We start from the raw sequence: 16,929 nt of genomic DNA, 5'->3' as shown, positions 1-16,929 counted from the left end.
CCCCCTGACTTCCTCTTGCCACTGTGGAGAAAGATTTTGCCAGTTGGCCACTGGCATTAGCTGATAGTCTCAGCTTACCACTGACTGCCCATTGAGAGGAATGTAGGTATATTTTTTCTCAGTAGACGGCCACCGATAACTTTAAAGGGACACTATAGTCACCAGAACAACTACAGCCTATTACATTTGTTCTATGAGTAGAATCATTACCTTCAGGCTTTTTGCTGCGAACACTGTCTTTTCAGAGAAAATGTGCTGTTTACATTAAAACCTAGTGATAACTTCACTGGCCACTCCTCAGATAGCTGTTAGAGATCCTTCCTGGGTCATGGCTGCCTAAAATGCATCCACACATTCCGTATCTCCTCCCTCTGCATGCAGACACTGAATTTTCCTCATAGAGATTCATTGATTCAATTAGTCTCTATGAGGAGATGCTGATTGGCCAGGGCTGTGTTTGAATCATGCTGGCTCTGCCCCTGATCTGCCTCCTTGTCAGTCTCAGCCAGTCCTATGAGGAAGCATTGTGATTGGATCAGGCCACCACTTCTGATGATGTCAGCAGACTGCTTGTTTTTCTGACGCAAACAACATGCAGATCTACAGCTTCAGGCTTGAATATTAAGATTTTGCTATATTTATGGAGGCATGAGGGGCCCAGGGGGGCTAGATGGTGGTTTTAACACTATAGGGTCAGGAATACATGTTTGTGTTCCTGACCCTATAGTTATTCTTTAAGGGTTTAGCCACTCTTGCAGACTCTCCTGCCCAATGAGCTAAAGTTGTTAAGGGGAATGTGATTGTTATGTTTAGCATTATTTTATGTTTTTCAAATATATACCTCTTAGTACTATACCTGAACTTACTAAGCAGATATATTTAAAAGAAAATCTTGGCGTATCTTCCTCTAATCTCTGCTAGATGTTCTGCCCTGAAGTTAAGGAACCTGCAATTTATGGTGGCTATCATATCGTGAATTACAAAGAATAATGGAAAGCATGTCATTGTGGGCTCTGGAGATATCTGAAAAAACGAGACCAAAAGTCTTATGGTTTATAAATGTCTCCAGAACCTCGCGATAGCATTATTTTCTCCTAGCATGCACTTTATGTTGTGTTTTTATAGGTTAGGGTTAGTTTAAGTTTTAATGTACTGTTAGTACAGTTAGTATTGTTAGGGTAGTGTATGGGTTAATGTTTAGTAATAGTGTTAGTGTATTGTAGGGTACTATGTGTGTAGTATATGTGTTAATATGTAGTGTAGTGTGATGTTTTAGGGATTGAGGCAATGACATTACTGAATGGGCAGCACTGAGACATACAAGTCAGTGCTGCCTGCGATTAGTATGTGTTACAGTTCTAGAAAGATTCATGCAGTATTAGATTCTAAAACTCATATACATATGAGTGTGTTTGTGACCAGATTACCAACAGAATACTTTACTTTGGTTTTCTTTAGCCAACAGTGGAGTCTTTCATCAGATGATAACCCAGAGAAGACAACCTCGTCTTCTAGTGAAACTTAGATCCTCTAACACAAGACGAAGGGAATTGTTGAAGTAAGTAGAATGTCCCTGTATAACTTAACATGTTTTATTTCTGCTATTTACACTAAAGTAATGGGCACAAGTTACAAAATTGTGATGTAATATTGAGCTTAATATATTAAAAATGTCTAGATTTTTTAGTTTATTTTTTTCCTTCATTGTTTTACCTTGTTTCTTTGTCCCACCAGCATCAGAGCAGTAAATATACATGCTGCAATGGAAGTGTGTACATGTATGTACTCCCAACTACTGCACCCCAAAAGTGTGTTCTAAGGATTGTGGATAGAGTTGTTCATTTAATATACCAAGTCTATAATAAATTATCAGGTAGAATAAAAATCTTGCAAATTCTTCATTAGAGCATCAGTATTGAGTGTATGTCACCTTGTCTAAAGTAAGTACTGTTTTCAAATGTAACAAGCCATAGAAATGCAATCCTGTATATATATCTTTAGTCAGTCACAGATAATTCATTTTTAAATCTCTATGAAATATATTTAGCCTTGAGGTATTTTTTCTAGTTGTATCGAAGTGCAAGCACCTGTATTTTTTTTTCTGCTTTGCAGCTTTCTTCCAGAAACAATGGTTGGCAGCATGTGCTACATTCCATTGTTAGTGCTCTACCGGCAGATCCTCGGCGATGTGCTTTTGAAAGAAAGAGTAAGCATGCAGAACACGGGTAAGGATTTACAGTGTTACGCTCCGGTGATGCTTGTAGAAGGGTGAGACACAGGATTTTACACAATGACTCTTTAAACAGTTTCTGAAAGTACCTTCCAAGTGTATTTTTATTCCGATTACTTCAGAATATATATATATATATATATATATCTCAAAAGCAGCATAGAGTGTGATAAAAGCGAATTCAATAGGATAAATGTGGCAATGGTTCCTAAAAGAGAGAAGTTTCAGCCAACTATGAATTGTAGCATAGATAACAGAGTTCCCTAGATACTCATTGAGAAACTAATTAACAGCAGACAAACCCTAATCGAAATGTACTTTTATTTCATAATGTCCAACAAAGTTTAAAATGTGTGTACACACAACTGTGAAATAAATGTTAGCATTGTTCATGATGCATATGTACTTAACACAAACACATATGGCTAATTAGTGATGCACATACTTTTTAATCAGCTGTAGTGTTACCTGGTTTATAAGTGACACTCCCTCAAAAATATATACGTAGTGTTAGCCACTATCACACTTACATACCTAATCAGCCGCTTTCCAATACACACAATACACACATGCTTACTTTCTAAACTAGCCATACTCTCTCACACCTAATTAGCCACATGCTCATACTTGCACAAACATACATAAGTAGCTATTGAAATATATATTTTTTTTTTTTTTTTTTTAAATTGCATTCTTTATTTTTGCAGGTGAGCAAGTATTGCTTGTAAAATAAATGACATATGCACAGTATGACACAATGTTGAAAGCTAACATGTCAAGGATCCACACCCATTTTTAAAGATATACATAATACAGATTTTGGTAAAGCGAGGTCAATATACAGTAGCATATATGAAAGTGTAAACCGTGGCAGCCATCCAAGACCAAGAAAACAAACAGATAATAAGGCATTTAACCTGGGGTATGCGTGTGTGAAAGAGATGTGTCTGCAGATTGCCTACTGGTACAAAGATATCATATGGTTAATCACACCGAGAAGTGTATCTGGGTCTTCTGTCTGGTTGTATGTGTGAGATAGTTCTCTAGCCTGGTTGGGAATTAATGAGCTTTATAACCCTGAAGTCCAAGAAAGGGGGGGAGAGGGAGGGATGTTATGGAAACTATTCCTTAGCATTGGTACATTGCTTAGGTACTATTGTGTTTCTTAGAGGACAGTTAACAAGTGTAGATCACTTCTACATTGGTAAAGTATATACATACAACAATTATGAGTAGAAACAAATCTAAATGAAAACTTAAAGGAGGGTACAACTGGTAACATAAAATTGGAGCATCGGATGTAAAACCCCAGTGTAATGGAAGTTTGGCCGAGAAGGGCATCTTCCGTGTGCTCCTCATCACGGGGCTGTGAAACCAGCTGGAGTGAAGATGGTAACATTATCCATATCTAGATGCTGCATGGCTAGCCAGTCCCAGAGCTTGTAGAAAGCTGTCTGCATTAGACAGGGAAGTTAGTTTGTAGCGTTGATCTAGTCACTCGACCCCCTCTTGTATAGGACATTTGCTGCTTTCAGCTGCGAGGTCACCTCTTTGAACGTAGCGTGCTACTGCAGCATTGTTTTGCTGAGGTCATGAAAGAAGCTTAAAGCATGTTGCTCAAACCTATACGGTGATTGACCTTTAACTTGTAAAAGGAAGGTGTCCTTGTCAGATTGTGACTTAAAGCATAAAATTACATCCCTGGGAGTCGATGCCTTGTTCTTGGAGCCTCCTGGTAGTAGGTACAGTCCATACAGCAGAATACCTTTGGCTTGCTTGGGTGTCAAGGCAACTGTGAGTAGTCTTCTGATATAATGTGGTAATTCTCCAGCATCTATTGCATCAGGGAATTTTCAGGTTTTGTTGCCATGCTAAGTCTTCTAGGTGTTCCACCCTAGCACTTAGCGCTGCACAGGTGTTTGATACCTCCTGTAGGTGAGTATTAGTGGTATGTTGTTTGAGTCCAAGGTTTTGGAAGTTCTCCTCTCTGGCCTTGGTTCTGCCTCCTAGCGTGCTTAGGTCAGCCTTTAAGGTCACCATTTCTGAGGCAAAGAATGTTTTGATTTCTGTTACCATTGTGGTAACGTCAGTTTTGGTAGCCTACTGTGGGTCAGGTTGCTTCTGGGAGAAGGCTCTGCTGCTGCCGGGCTGTCACAAGATCCTCTAGATTCGGGTCCTCGTCTTCCAAGGCGGAGATGGAGCTACGGTCTAGGCCTGTCTGGTTGTGAGAGCAAGAGGGAATGCTTCCTATGTCCTCTCCTGTCTTTTGGGACCTCAGTGGGGTAGATTGTATCGCTGTACAGGGTAAAATATAGGCAGTTACCCGTCACTCTGTCGGAGCTCAGAGATCTTGCTACCGCTCAGCTTGGTGGCTAGCTCTGCCCCCTCAAATTTATTGTTCTAACCGATCACACATGCATTTCCATCCATATTAAACACAAATACACACCTAATTAACTCTCTACATTCATACATTAGAAGACATTCACACACGCAACGGAAGAAGGAGGTATAGTATACCTGGCATTATTTCACCGTTTGTAGGAAAAAGAATTTCTGCCGTGATAATTGGTTGTTTCATAAAACCCAAAAAACATCTATACATTAAAACTATATATTTAATGACCAGTATCCCGCTGCTTTAGGCTCAGGTCAAATTGAATTATGAATAATTAAAAAATTCCATATATACATGTAACTGGGCTCTAAAGCCCTTTTTTCTTCATCATTATCATCAGTGAGAAAAATACAGTTATCTATAAAAGCAAATGTTAGTTTGCATCATTATAATAAAAATAACAAACAGTGCATTCATTCCAGAACAAAGGTATGAGCACAGCATCATCGCTTTAAGAGTTTCTTATATTTTGTTAGCATGATATACAGGATATACTTGCAGGCATGGTGCTTTCATATATGTGTCTTGCTAATAAGAAAAGGGAAAATCTTAAATAAGACAAAAGCACAGTGTTTATATGTTCTTGTTGGAAAGAAATAAATTTAAATCCAACACACTGGTACCATGTCTATGAATGTAAAGCATACATTCCTTTTTTTGCAGTCATGGATCAGAGTGTAGGAGCAGAGCACGTTTCTTCCTAATGTCCATGCACTCATGACAATTATTAATATTACTCAATATACCAATTCCAGTATACCTGTTGTGAGGATACATCAGCAGGTAAAAACTGCACTGTCAGGCGGGTTCAAATGAGTTCTCGATAAATCTGCAGAATAAATAAATCCTTCAATATACCGGTAAATACAATCAAAGTCTATGGTTATACTAATTTAATTAAATCATAGTGAAGGGTTGCTCTGTATTCTTTTTCTCTGAAACATCTGTAATGGTAACATTTGCAGCCTTACGAACAACACAGAATATCAGTTAAAGAGCCTTGAAATTTTCAACGTATTAATTAATTCTATTCGTATGGAATTTAGAGGAACAGCTGTAGTTTTTAAGCTACACATCGTGTTCTCTGCTTGGCTTCTCCCATCACTCCTCCCAGTAAAAGCAATTAAAGTAATTTGTGTGATTGCATCTTTCAGGTTTTATAATTGTAGGTTTCCGTAAATAACGAACACTTGCTTATTAATAGAGTTTGTGACAATTTATATTTGATAGCCATCGAAAAGACTTTACAGCGTTTTGCTGATTGTGTGAGACACTTTCCAGCAGTGTGTACAATTCACAAACAGCAGAATGTCCGTTATTTCGAATGATTTTAATTACTCCCTATATTTAACCAGATTGCCCAGGAGAGGGATTCTGAAACTCTTGTCTCTAGAAAATTCACAATGGAATTTGTGCTGCTGTATCTACCATTGCCACCGGAGATTGCCCAATAAATTTCAATATGCAGTACGCTTTGAATAATCGCTCACATACAAGCCTATGTAAAGGGTCAGTTGTAATATGGTTTTATAATGGTTGACTGCGGCACCATTGCTCCAATTATATGAACTGTATACTTGGTTTAAAGTGATTATTGGCCTCTCAGTGACTTAAACGTAATTGTCTTATTTGATCGGTGAGGAAAAATCGTTTTTGGCACTGCCTTTGTCGTGTGATACAGCATCCACTTCCTAATAACCTCACTTGGGTATCTAAAAATTATTTTACTGTTTTCTAAACTATATATTTATACCGCTTCATATTTTACTTAAGTAGAATGTTCTTTGGTTTTAATCCATAGCTTGACCAATACATTGTTAAACAGTGGCAGGGTTATTTACTAAGACGACGATTGTCATGAATTAAAAGTAAATTTTAGATTTAAGGCCAACATTTTTCCATTCAGCTATTTTATCATCAAACTGGAAATTCAGTTTGACCTCCCAGCAATTCTCACTTTAGTGAATAACCCTGCTGGAAATTGTAACAGCGCTTTTATTTAATAATTTAAAGATTAAGTCTAATGGTTAAGTAATTGTGTTCTTTTTATGTAATCTTTTTAATCTGGGTACAAAAGAAAAATACTTAAATACAATTTCCAGGTTCACTCTAAGCACTATAACCATTACAGCGTGGTGTAGTGGTTATGGTGCCAGCATCCCCCTAAGGCCATCTTCCAGTTTTGTATCAAAACATTTTCAGTTTGGTAGAGACAATGTGTAGCCCAGGTGCCTGTAACATTGACATTTGGGATGGAACCAGGGGCATATTGGAAGCATAACCACTACAGGTGGTTATGGTGGAGAGAGTGTCCCATGAAAATATAATACAAAGTGATACAAGAGAACTAAACCACAAAATAAGATGCAGTGGCTATACCTCGTTCCCACAGGGCGAGAAAGGGTGTCACAGCATCAAACCTCCTATATGGAGGACTGTCACCTAAACTGTGCTCTCCAAGAGGGGAAACCCACAAAAACTTGACACAAATAACAAAATAAATTCCTGCATGATCCACAAACAGGAGGGATCGCACTGGGAGAGAGCACAGAAAATAGGAAAAATGAGCAATATATGCTACTAATATAATTTACCGTAATCCACATCTGATTTAAAAATGAGTACAATTGTGACATTAGATAAATGTCGAGAAGGAGAAGCCTTCATTTAATCTATGGCGGGACAAAGTATTTAGTTTGCATATCCAAAAAGCTTCCCTCTGTCGTAATTTTTTGTCCCAATTGCTATTGCTCCCTTTTCCTATTTTTCTCTCTCCCAGTGCGATCCCTCCTGTTTGTGGATCATACTGCGATTTTTACAAGAGAACTAGTCAGGAGTCAGAAGTTTTATTTCATATATACATTTTTCACTATTTGGACACATTTTCCTATATGTATTATCCTATGAAAAACCAAAGAAAATAGTTACCTGCGCACTACCCTAAATCCCTATGCATATTTAAACAATTAGAGTTTTTTTGTTTTACTCCAATGGCTATTAGGTGTAAGCCCACCTGCCATCTAAAGGTGGGTCCTAAACTAACTATTCACCTTGTTTCCTTCAGCTTCAGGCAAAAAAATCCGAGACAGAAAGGGGTATTTTTCTAAACACCTACATACTTATTAACCATGAATAGAGGCAACATGGGCTGGGCGGCAGCATTGTAACATGGCTGTGTCATACAAAAGCATTATCCTATTAGTCCCTTTTTATTTTCCTCCTTATATTTTGAATATTTGAAAGCTGTGAACTACATAGAGAGTTAAAAGGAATCTTTTTTTTTTTTAAATTTGTCTTAGTTGGCACTTTCCATAAGATGGCAGTAAACATAGAAAGCAAATATTATTGAGAGAATTGCATGATTACATTAAATTACTTGTTTATCAAACCACTCCTGTTCTTTCCACATCTGCTTGCTTTCTTATTCTGCTTTAACTTTAATTTAACATGTTCAGGTGACAAGGCGTTGGTCAAATAACTTTGTATCATGACAGCCTTAACAAGTCATTTCTTGTGAATGAGTTAATTATTTTATTTTTTTACATATGCTTTGCAAACCTTGGGATCCCTTCAAAGTACACATTGGTTTATAGACGTATCCTTAAGAGTCTTGGGACGCCATAAATGTATCGATATTTGTCTAAGGACATTGCATTTCTCACATTAAACATTAAACATTAAACCACTATGTTTCTTAATTATTTTACTTATCTTTGAACTGCATATATAACAACATGGCATTGCTTTGTGGTTGTAACTATCACATTCCTTTAGCAGTAATCTTTACCCTACTTTGACAGTTGAAATGTACAGCATTTTTGTTCTGAAACATACCTTGTGTGACTGTATGGTAGTGGCAGAAAAAATAATATTGATCATGGATTACAAACTACAGTTTCACTCAACCTAATATAATGCACGTATACTTACCATTGTTCTAGATTCAGAATATATGACTGTTATAAATTTATTCTAGGTATTTGCCGTTGGATAGTTGACAGGATAAACGTGTTTTAATATTTGTTTAAATTCTGATTTCTTTATTCCAGATCTGATTTGTAACCCTGTTTTGGCCACATTTCCTCAAGTAATTGAGCAGACTGATATCATGGATGCTCTGAGGGTATGTCAGTGACGCAAACCGAAAATATTCTAATGACTTACGCAATGAATTTAAAGGGGTCGACTTCACATGCCCACAAACTGCCCCCTCCCGCCCCAAAAAATCTTGGTATGCAAATCAACCTAGGTTGAATGCATGATTTATGGGGTCTGTGATTTGCCAGCATGATATATCTGGGTGTTTTTGAAGCCAGGGATCCCAAATCTTAGCACATGTCGCAATATTAAATAAGCTGACAAGTTTTCTGTGGTGCAGATGTACTACAAGTTCCCCAGTACCATACATAGTACTGTAGCTGGCTTTACCAACTCTTGGCAATACACAGCCTTACCACCGTATTTACCATATGTATTACTTTAAGAGATACCTTGAAGAATCTACCATGCGGTGCCAGATTATTGGTATGTCCAGGGCTATTAAATAGGGTATCCCTGGCTCAGGGCTAATGGTGTTCCTTTAAAGTTAACCATTCACTTTACTAAATCCACCATTATACAGTTCTGCATTCCTAATAAACATAGATAATTTATACATGCTAATTAGTTGCCACATAATTTGTGTATTTTCCCATAATTTGTGTATTTTTTTCCTTTTGAACAAATTCCTTAAAAGAAAATCAAAACATAGGTTTTATAAAAAAATTATATATATATTTTTTTAACGATTAGACGTATTAGCCGTATTAGACGTTACTAGCTTACAATGCTTCGAAAAAGAAAATGAAATTCCTACAAGGATTGCTGTTGAGAAATTCCAAAATTATTCAAACCAGGTAGATAAACTGGAGAAAATGATCTTATAATAATATTAACTAATTACACATGTGCTTCTAATACCGCCTTCCCCAAACTCTGACCCTCCAGATGTTGCTGAACTACAACTCCCATGATTCTCAGCCAATCTATTTCATTCATAGAATCATGGGAGTTGTAGTTCAGCAACATCTGGAGGGCCGGAGTTTGGGGAAGCCTGTATAACAAGCACATGTGTAATTAGTTAATATTATTATTTAATAATTAAAATGATTATGAATTGTCTCATGTCTCCCAGACCTTCTGAAGGTTTTAGAACAATTAGTAAATAACAAAGAACACTTTTACAATAGTTATGTTCATTTAATTTTATAAGAAATCTGCTTTTCTGGTTAAGATTAAAGCTTCTCAGCCTGACAGTAGGCTGTACAAATGGTTCCAAATATGGCTGTAATACCTTTTATCAACAAATGACGGTTTGAGATAGTAGGATGAATAATATTGGAATGTAAGCAAGTTATCTTTTTCTTTATTTCATGTCCAAATTGTAAACCTAGACCATTACACATAGGATAGCTACCCAGGGTCGGATTAACATAGAGGCTGATGGAGCTTCTATATCCACTACATTCTGCTTCACCAGACACCGCTGTTAAGGGGTAGGGATTTACTTGAAAGATGAAAGCGAGAGATTAGCATAGGGATGTGATTTCTGATCACTATATTCTGTGAGTTTCCCTCCAGCACCACCTCCACCAGATACATGACCCTTGGGGGGTGTTTTAGTGTTTACTGTCGATAAGATTCTGTAAACAGGCCCATCATAATTGTCCGCACCCGGCCCAATGGGCTCATAATCCGGCCTTGTAGCTACCAATGTATAGGTGTTGCTGATAACGAAAAGTATGTCTCTGTATGGGTAGTTTAATATATTTAATGATGCAGAATCATTTGTGACATGTTACAGAAGAGCTTGCCATACAGAAACTGTAGTACAAGTGTAATTCAGTTTCTACTAACGAATCTTAAACCAACATACAGCAGTATTAGAATCATTTTCTTCTGATGTGACTCAGATGGCAGGAAGGAGACTAATTAGAAATTAGTGCAAAGCTATTGTCAAGGTTAGTTAAAGACACTGTCTCCAGCCAGTCTATGACTGCTGAGGAATGTGCAAGAAAATCCCACTCATTGGTAAAATTTAGTATAGTTATGTTTATATGCATTGACAGTTAATCTCAAATCTATTTCTACTGCTTTTTATTGCTTTCCTCCTAACCTTGTGGGTAATTACTACCCAACTGTCAATCTTTGACAACTACTCAGAAATCCATGTGGATGAGCAATTAATGAGATTCTTAAATAGTTGTTAAAGGAACACTTCAGCGTGTTGTGAGATTTTATCATTGATGTATTTGCTTTCATTCCAATGTAGTAAACGTTTGTAAAACATGAACCAAATTTTAAAATTGAAAAAAAAGAAACCCTCCAGACATATAAAGCACCATTATAAAAGTGCTGGCTTGGATTGGATGTCTGAAGGGGAGAAAGATAGAGGGGCATAGGCGTGGTGGAGTTCCTATTCTCCCTTTCCCTTCTTAAAAAAAACTTTCTGTGTTGTGTTTGTTATTGTTTAATTTATTTGTAACTGTGTCAAAAAAGAGAAATAAAGTTTGAATACAAATGAAAGTGCTTAAACTCCTTCACTGTGTTAACCTCTACCACTTCAGCTGGAAGGCTATTCCATGCATCCACTACCCTCTCAGTAAAGTAATACTCCCTGATATTATTTTTAACCCCTTAAGGACACATGACATGTGTGACATGTCATGATTCCCTTTTATTCCAGAAGTTTGGTCCTTAAGGGGTTAAACCGTTGCCCCTCTAATTTAAGACTGTCCTCTTGTTGTGGTAGTTATCTATTTTCTTAAATATAGTCTCCTTCTTTACGGTGTTGATTCCCTTTATGTATTTAAATGTTTTAATCACATCCCCCCTGATATGGGGAGGATTTCTTTTAGCCAGGGATTAATTTCTGTTAGCTCTGGCACTCCTGCCTTTCTCAAAGAGCTGCACTTCATTGAGAGTCCAAAAGCTTAGATGCTTCTTAATAAGACTCCTCTGACTAGCCTGTGTTTTATTTTAGCTTAGTAACATACTTCTAACCTGGCTTCCTCGTTCCTTTTTAATGTCAATGTAATTTTTCTTTTGATGAACCTAGAGTGGATGGGCTGAAAAACAGAACTCTATGAAGAGATCAGAGAAGGTAACAATACATCTTGTTTATCATATTAAACCATTATTGTTTTTCTATGTGTTGTTATTGTTTGGTTAAATTATTATTTTTTGAAATCATTAAATATTTTTTATATTTAATTGGAAATATTTTCCTAGTCCTTGGTATTTGTTGATGTGAACTTACATAAACGTGGGTAAAGGATTGCACATTCTTTATTTTCACATTGCTTTAAAAGTCCAATCTTTAAACTGAGTTATCTCTTACAAATAGTTAGGTTGTTAAAGATAATCCCTGGTACAGTACAGCTTAAATATACAATTACATTGTAAAAACCCCAAAACAGAACACTCAAACTTAAAAATGTGTTTAAGGGTACACTCCAAGTACCAAAATAACATATGCTCATTGCACAGGTTATAGTGCAAACAAATTATCTGTCCCCATCTCCTTGAACATGGTGGCTTCTAAAAGCAGTGATCTGCAAACAAATGTTAAACTACATATCCATACACCTCTGTTCTTTAATTTCTGCTGAATATAGTGCTCTGTAATGTTAAATATAGCAAGAGTATTTCGTAAACTAAATATAAAATTAGGAATGTCATCACTTTTAAATGCCCAAACTAAATCGAGGAAAATTTATATTTCAAAATATAACATGAATATATAAAATATAACACAACATATTTTTGCCAGTAGCAGGAAAATGCATTTGTATGCTGGTTTGTACTGTTTACAAAGTTAGAGAACACATAGCATGCATAGTAGATCTGTTTATTGTGCCTTGGTATTCTGTTAACGAATCTCTAGATACAACAGCTATGTTAAATGCTTTAATATTGAGTTTACATCTGTGACCGTTTAAGAGCGTGGAAGGGCATGCAGGAAGAGATTGGTGGTGGCTGTTTCAGATATATATAGTATGAAATTATTATGAAAGTAAAATTTTAAATTAAATACGTTAACAATTATATTATTTGCTATTTAGAAGCCTTTATACTTCTTAAATGTTACATTTGTCATTTGATGTTTATGTTTCATTTGTTAAATTTTTATACTATGTTTGCTAAGAACTCTCTTTCTCTTTCAGAGGGACAAAGAGTTTGTAAAGAATGCTTTTATCCATGTTTATCATGACACAGCATACCCTCTTCTACAATCAACTGTTCTGCAGGGATCAAAGTGGACTGATGATGAGGTAGAAGCCTCACGCTGGAAAGTGATTGCTGATTTCCTAAAACAAAACCGAGAGAAAGATGGATCTCTCCACTTCCTGCTGTCTCCTGACAACATTCACAAGCCTTTTGACATCTCAGAAGTAACATATGATTTTATTGATGCAGCCAGGAAACCGTTGCTTTCATTATGACAGTCGCAAAACATACTACAATAGCCAATACACTGTGATTTTACTAGATGTTGCTATTGGTATTGTACAATTACACAGGAATCACTTTACAGAAAACAAATATGCCAGCTATGTTTGTGCAATTTGTATAATTATTACATGGCAATGTTTGTATTACTGCTTTTTAAAACATGTTGCTATATATATACATTTTGTTTGTTTTTTTCCAAGTATTGCTTATATGATTATTTATGCACCTTTCTATAAAATATCAGTGTAATATTGTTACAGTTTGAATGTGATATTTGCTTCATCTTATTCCTTAACTTCTGTTCCTGATGACCTTAAAGTTAAACTCAAATTTGCGAAGCTGGAATGATCATTCCATCAAGAAATAGAGCTAATTTTACGGAGCAAAAAGAATACTACTTCTAAAATATATATTGAAAAAAATGCAAAGAATACTATTTCAAGCCCGACTGATGGATGGGGCTTTTCTATAGATTAAGGAAGGAGTAATATCCGCTATATATAAAGTAGACATGGTGGTCCTTATCTCTGTTCAAGACTACAAAATAGTCAAACACTCTTGGGTCAAGCATATCATCAAGGCCAACTCATACATTTAGCTCATACTAGGTATACTCGCATTTTTCTCGCATGTTTAAAATAAACATTTATTTGGTATAAAATAATAAAAGCAGAACTTGCTGACACAGCAGCTCTGTGTCAGCAATTTCTGCTTTTATTATTTTATACCAAATAAATGTTTATTTTAACACTTTACCTTACCTGGTTCCTGAGTTCCTGCTAAGAAAAACTTATTGCAAACATCTAAGAGGAGGATCAGATCCAGTGTAGACCTTTACAGTCCAGAGCCTAACTTATGTGGCTCTGGAAAGTGTGAGTGAACCTTTTTTATTTTCCACATATTGTAAATAGGTTTCAACAGTATACACTATGTTGTTTTCTTGTATATATTATATATAGGGTCCACAGTTACTGTCTGTTGCTGAAAATAGGACCTATACAAGATTTTAAAGGTAAAATATTCCACTCTTTGTGCGCTTTCACCTTTTTTTTTTCTGTTCACTGTATTATATACTTACTGTTTTTCTGAACTTGGTTAAATTTTTACTTATAAGAATATACAGTGGTACCACGGTTTACGAATTAAATGCGTTCTGCGGGATGTTTCTTTTTGCGAAAAAAATCTGTAAACCGAAATGCGGTTTCCCATAGGAATGCATTGAAAACCAATGAATCCATTCTGGAGGTCAGAAAAAAGTCAAAATGAGCTGGCATGGAAACCAACCCACAATGCAGAACACACAATAAAAGGCATGCAAACGATAAAGCTCAGCTCCCTACCTTTCCACAACTTGAGAAATGCACCAACTGGCTCCAAAACTCGATGCAAAAGCCACTCCAACAACTCCACACTCAACGCCACATGCTACCCACAGACTGCAGCTTGCATGGGGGCGGTGCTATAAACCTCCCAGGCGCAATGCATCCTGGGGAAACTTGCTTTGTATTGTAAAGAAGATGTGTAAACCGAGGCATTATTTTCAATGAATTTTCATTTGTAAATCGAAAATTATGTTAACTGAGGCGTTTGTAAACCACTGTATATTACAATTGCCTATAATTCACAAAACTCAAGGTACAAATTTTTTGTGCTATTGCAGTTATTAAAAATTAATAAAAAAACATTACGACAGAATTGCTTTCCTTAAAAGGATTCTAGAGTGCCAGGAAAACAAACTCATTTTCCTGGCACTGTATTTTTCCCCTGTGTCAAGGCCCCATCCCGCGGCACCCCTTCAGTCACTTACCTGTGTCCACCTCGGCGCTGGCTCAGCTCCACCCACGCTCCTCCCCCGCCGGCAGGGGAGACCTAATGCACATGTGCGGCAATGGCCGCGCTTGCAATAGGATCTCCCCATAGGAAATCATTATTCATTGCTTTCCTATAAGAAAAATCTGACGCTGGAAGTCCTCATGCAGAGCGTGAACACGTCCAGCATCAGATAACGGACCAAAAGTCTGTTTCAATTCTGGAAGTCCCTCTAGTGGCTGTCTGGTAGACAGCCACTAGAGGAGAAGTTAACCCTCAGAGGTAATTATTGCAGTTTATAAAAACTGCAATACTTACCACTGCAGGGTTAAGGGTGATAGGAGTTTGCACCCAAACCACTTCAAAGAGCTGAAGTGGTCTGGGTGCCTACAGTGTCCCTTTAATGGGTCGCAACACAAACCCAAAACCCAAAAGGCAAATCTGACTGTGAGTCACCAGGAAGAATAACAGCGGAAACAACACAACAGTGGATGCAACTAATAGTGTGCTGCCAGAAAACATAGAAACGTCAAAGTGGGAGGGGCGTGGCTTGGCAGCCGAAGAACATGGCCGCTTAAACTTTCCCGCCGCCCGGGTCCCGATGCCAAAACCGCAACCTACCCGCTACACTGCCGACATGGGGAGACCAAATAGGACCCCACAGACCGGGAAGACCCCAGAGCCCAAAAAGGGACAGCTTACCTCGTCCCTGCGCCAGTTCCTGGTGACCCCTGCAGACCTCGCGACACAGCCGCATGGCGCCGACGGATCAATGGCGTCGGAGGAGTCCGCGCCGTCATCACCGGCATCAGACATGCTCACGGGCGGCACAGAACGGCCCCCGTGGTTAGACCTCCTGAGAGCACTGCCCACCAAAGAAGATCTCCGCTCGGCCACCTCAGAAATGGGAGCTACAATCCGGCAGGACATCCAGGCACTGAGAGCTGACATGCAGGGCCTGTCAGACCGCGTGAGCCACATAGAGGCAGCCTGTGACAGCCTGAGGGAAACACAGAATACACTAGCAGAGGCTGCAGACACCACCTCAGAACAGGTACGTGGCATGGCCCTACATATTGAGGATCTGGACAACAGGGGGCGATGCAATAACTTAAGACTGCGCGGCCTCCCTGAAACTGAGGACTCCCCCCAGCAGCTACAAGAAATCCTCCTGGAAATATTAAATGGGATCCTGGGCCGCGACCGCCTGACACCCATAGAATTTGTAAGAGCTCATAGAGCCCTCCGTCCTAAGGGCACGCCAGATAGCCCACCCAGGGATGTCATATGCTGCCTGGCGAATTTTGCCTTAAAGGAGACTATCCTTAAACAAGCACGAGGCCGGCAATCGCTCACCTACCGGAACCAAGACCTGCAACTCTTTCCAGATTTATCACCGGCTACCCTGACCTACCAACGCGCTCTGAAACCACTCACGAGGGTACTGGTGGCCCAACAGATCCGGTACAGATGGCAGATGCCCACGGGACTGCTCGTCCACACGCCGAGAAGTCCGTTCCTGGTCCGCACACACAGCGACTACATAGCACTGGGCACGGAGCTCCAACTGCCTGCCATCAACATGAGATGGCCTGACCCATTGGACATCTATACCACCGCAAGAAACCCCTACCCGAGACCGGCGCTGCCGCAACGCACTAGAGGGGGACGCCAGGAGGCCACTAGGCCCACAGGTACTGCCCGTTAGAGGGCATGACTTTCCCCCCTTCCCCCCCACAATGCGCCCAACACCAGCCTGACCCCCTCCAGGGCACTAATAGCCCCGTTCCAGGACATAGACACTGTCCCCAGATACGAACTTAGCCAACCTACCACTTGGACACCCCACATTGGCACCCTGTCTCTCCGCCCCACAGAACTGATCCTTATGCCGGGCGTACAGTTGCTGAGCCACACCTCACCTACAGCCAGGCCGCACAGAAGCGCCACCATGGACACGAGGGCACTGTCTACCCCGATGGCGTTAGGTGTGGCGGTG

At 38.8% G+C, this 16,929-nt stretch overlaps 1 protein-coding gene across 2 annotated transcripts in view; it reads left to right on the top strand.

Annotated features, from left to right (window-relative positions):
* Positions 1–13,669, top strand: part of NPHP1 (nephrocystin 1) — a 54,273-nt gene extending 40,604 nt beyond the window's left edge. For both annotated transcript variants that reach the window (XM_063443661.1, XM_063443660.1), the window contains exons 17-21: positions 1,459–1,558; positions 2,113–2,225; positions 8,678–8,751; positions 11,725–11,769; positions 12,833–13,669. In XM_063443661.1, coding sequence (XP_063299731.1) covers positions 1,459–1,558; positions 2,113–2,225; positions 8,678–8,751; positions 11,725–11,769; positions 12,833–13,111 — 611 coding nt within the window. In that variant the 3' untranslated portion in view covers positions 13,112–13,669. The remainder of the gene's footprint in view (positions 1–1,458; positions 1,559–2,112; positions 2,226–8,677; positions 8,752–11,724; positions 11,770–12,832) is intronic.
* Positions 13,670–16,929: the final 3,260 nt, after the last annotated feature.

Source organism: Pelobates fuscus, chromosome 2, assembly GCF_036172605.1.
Source record: "Pelobates fuscus isolate aPelFus1 chromosome 2, aPelFus1.pri, whole genome shotgun sequence".
Classification (NCBI taxonomy): Eukaryota; Metazoa; Chordata; class Amphibia; order Anura; family Pelobatidae; genus Pelobates; species Pelobates fuscus.
This window is presented reverse-complemented; position numbering and strand designations above follow the sequence as displayed.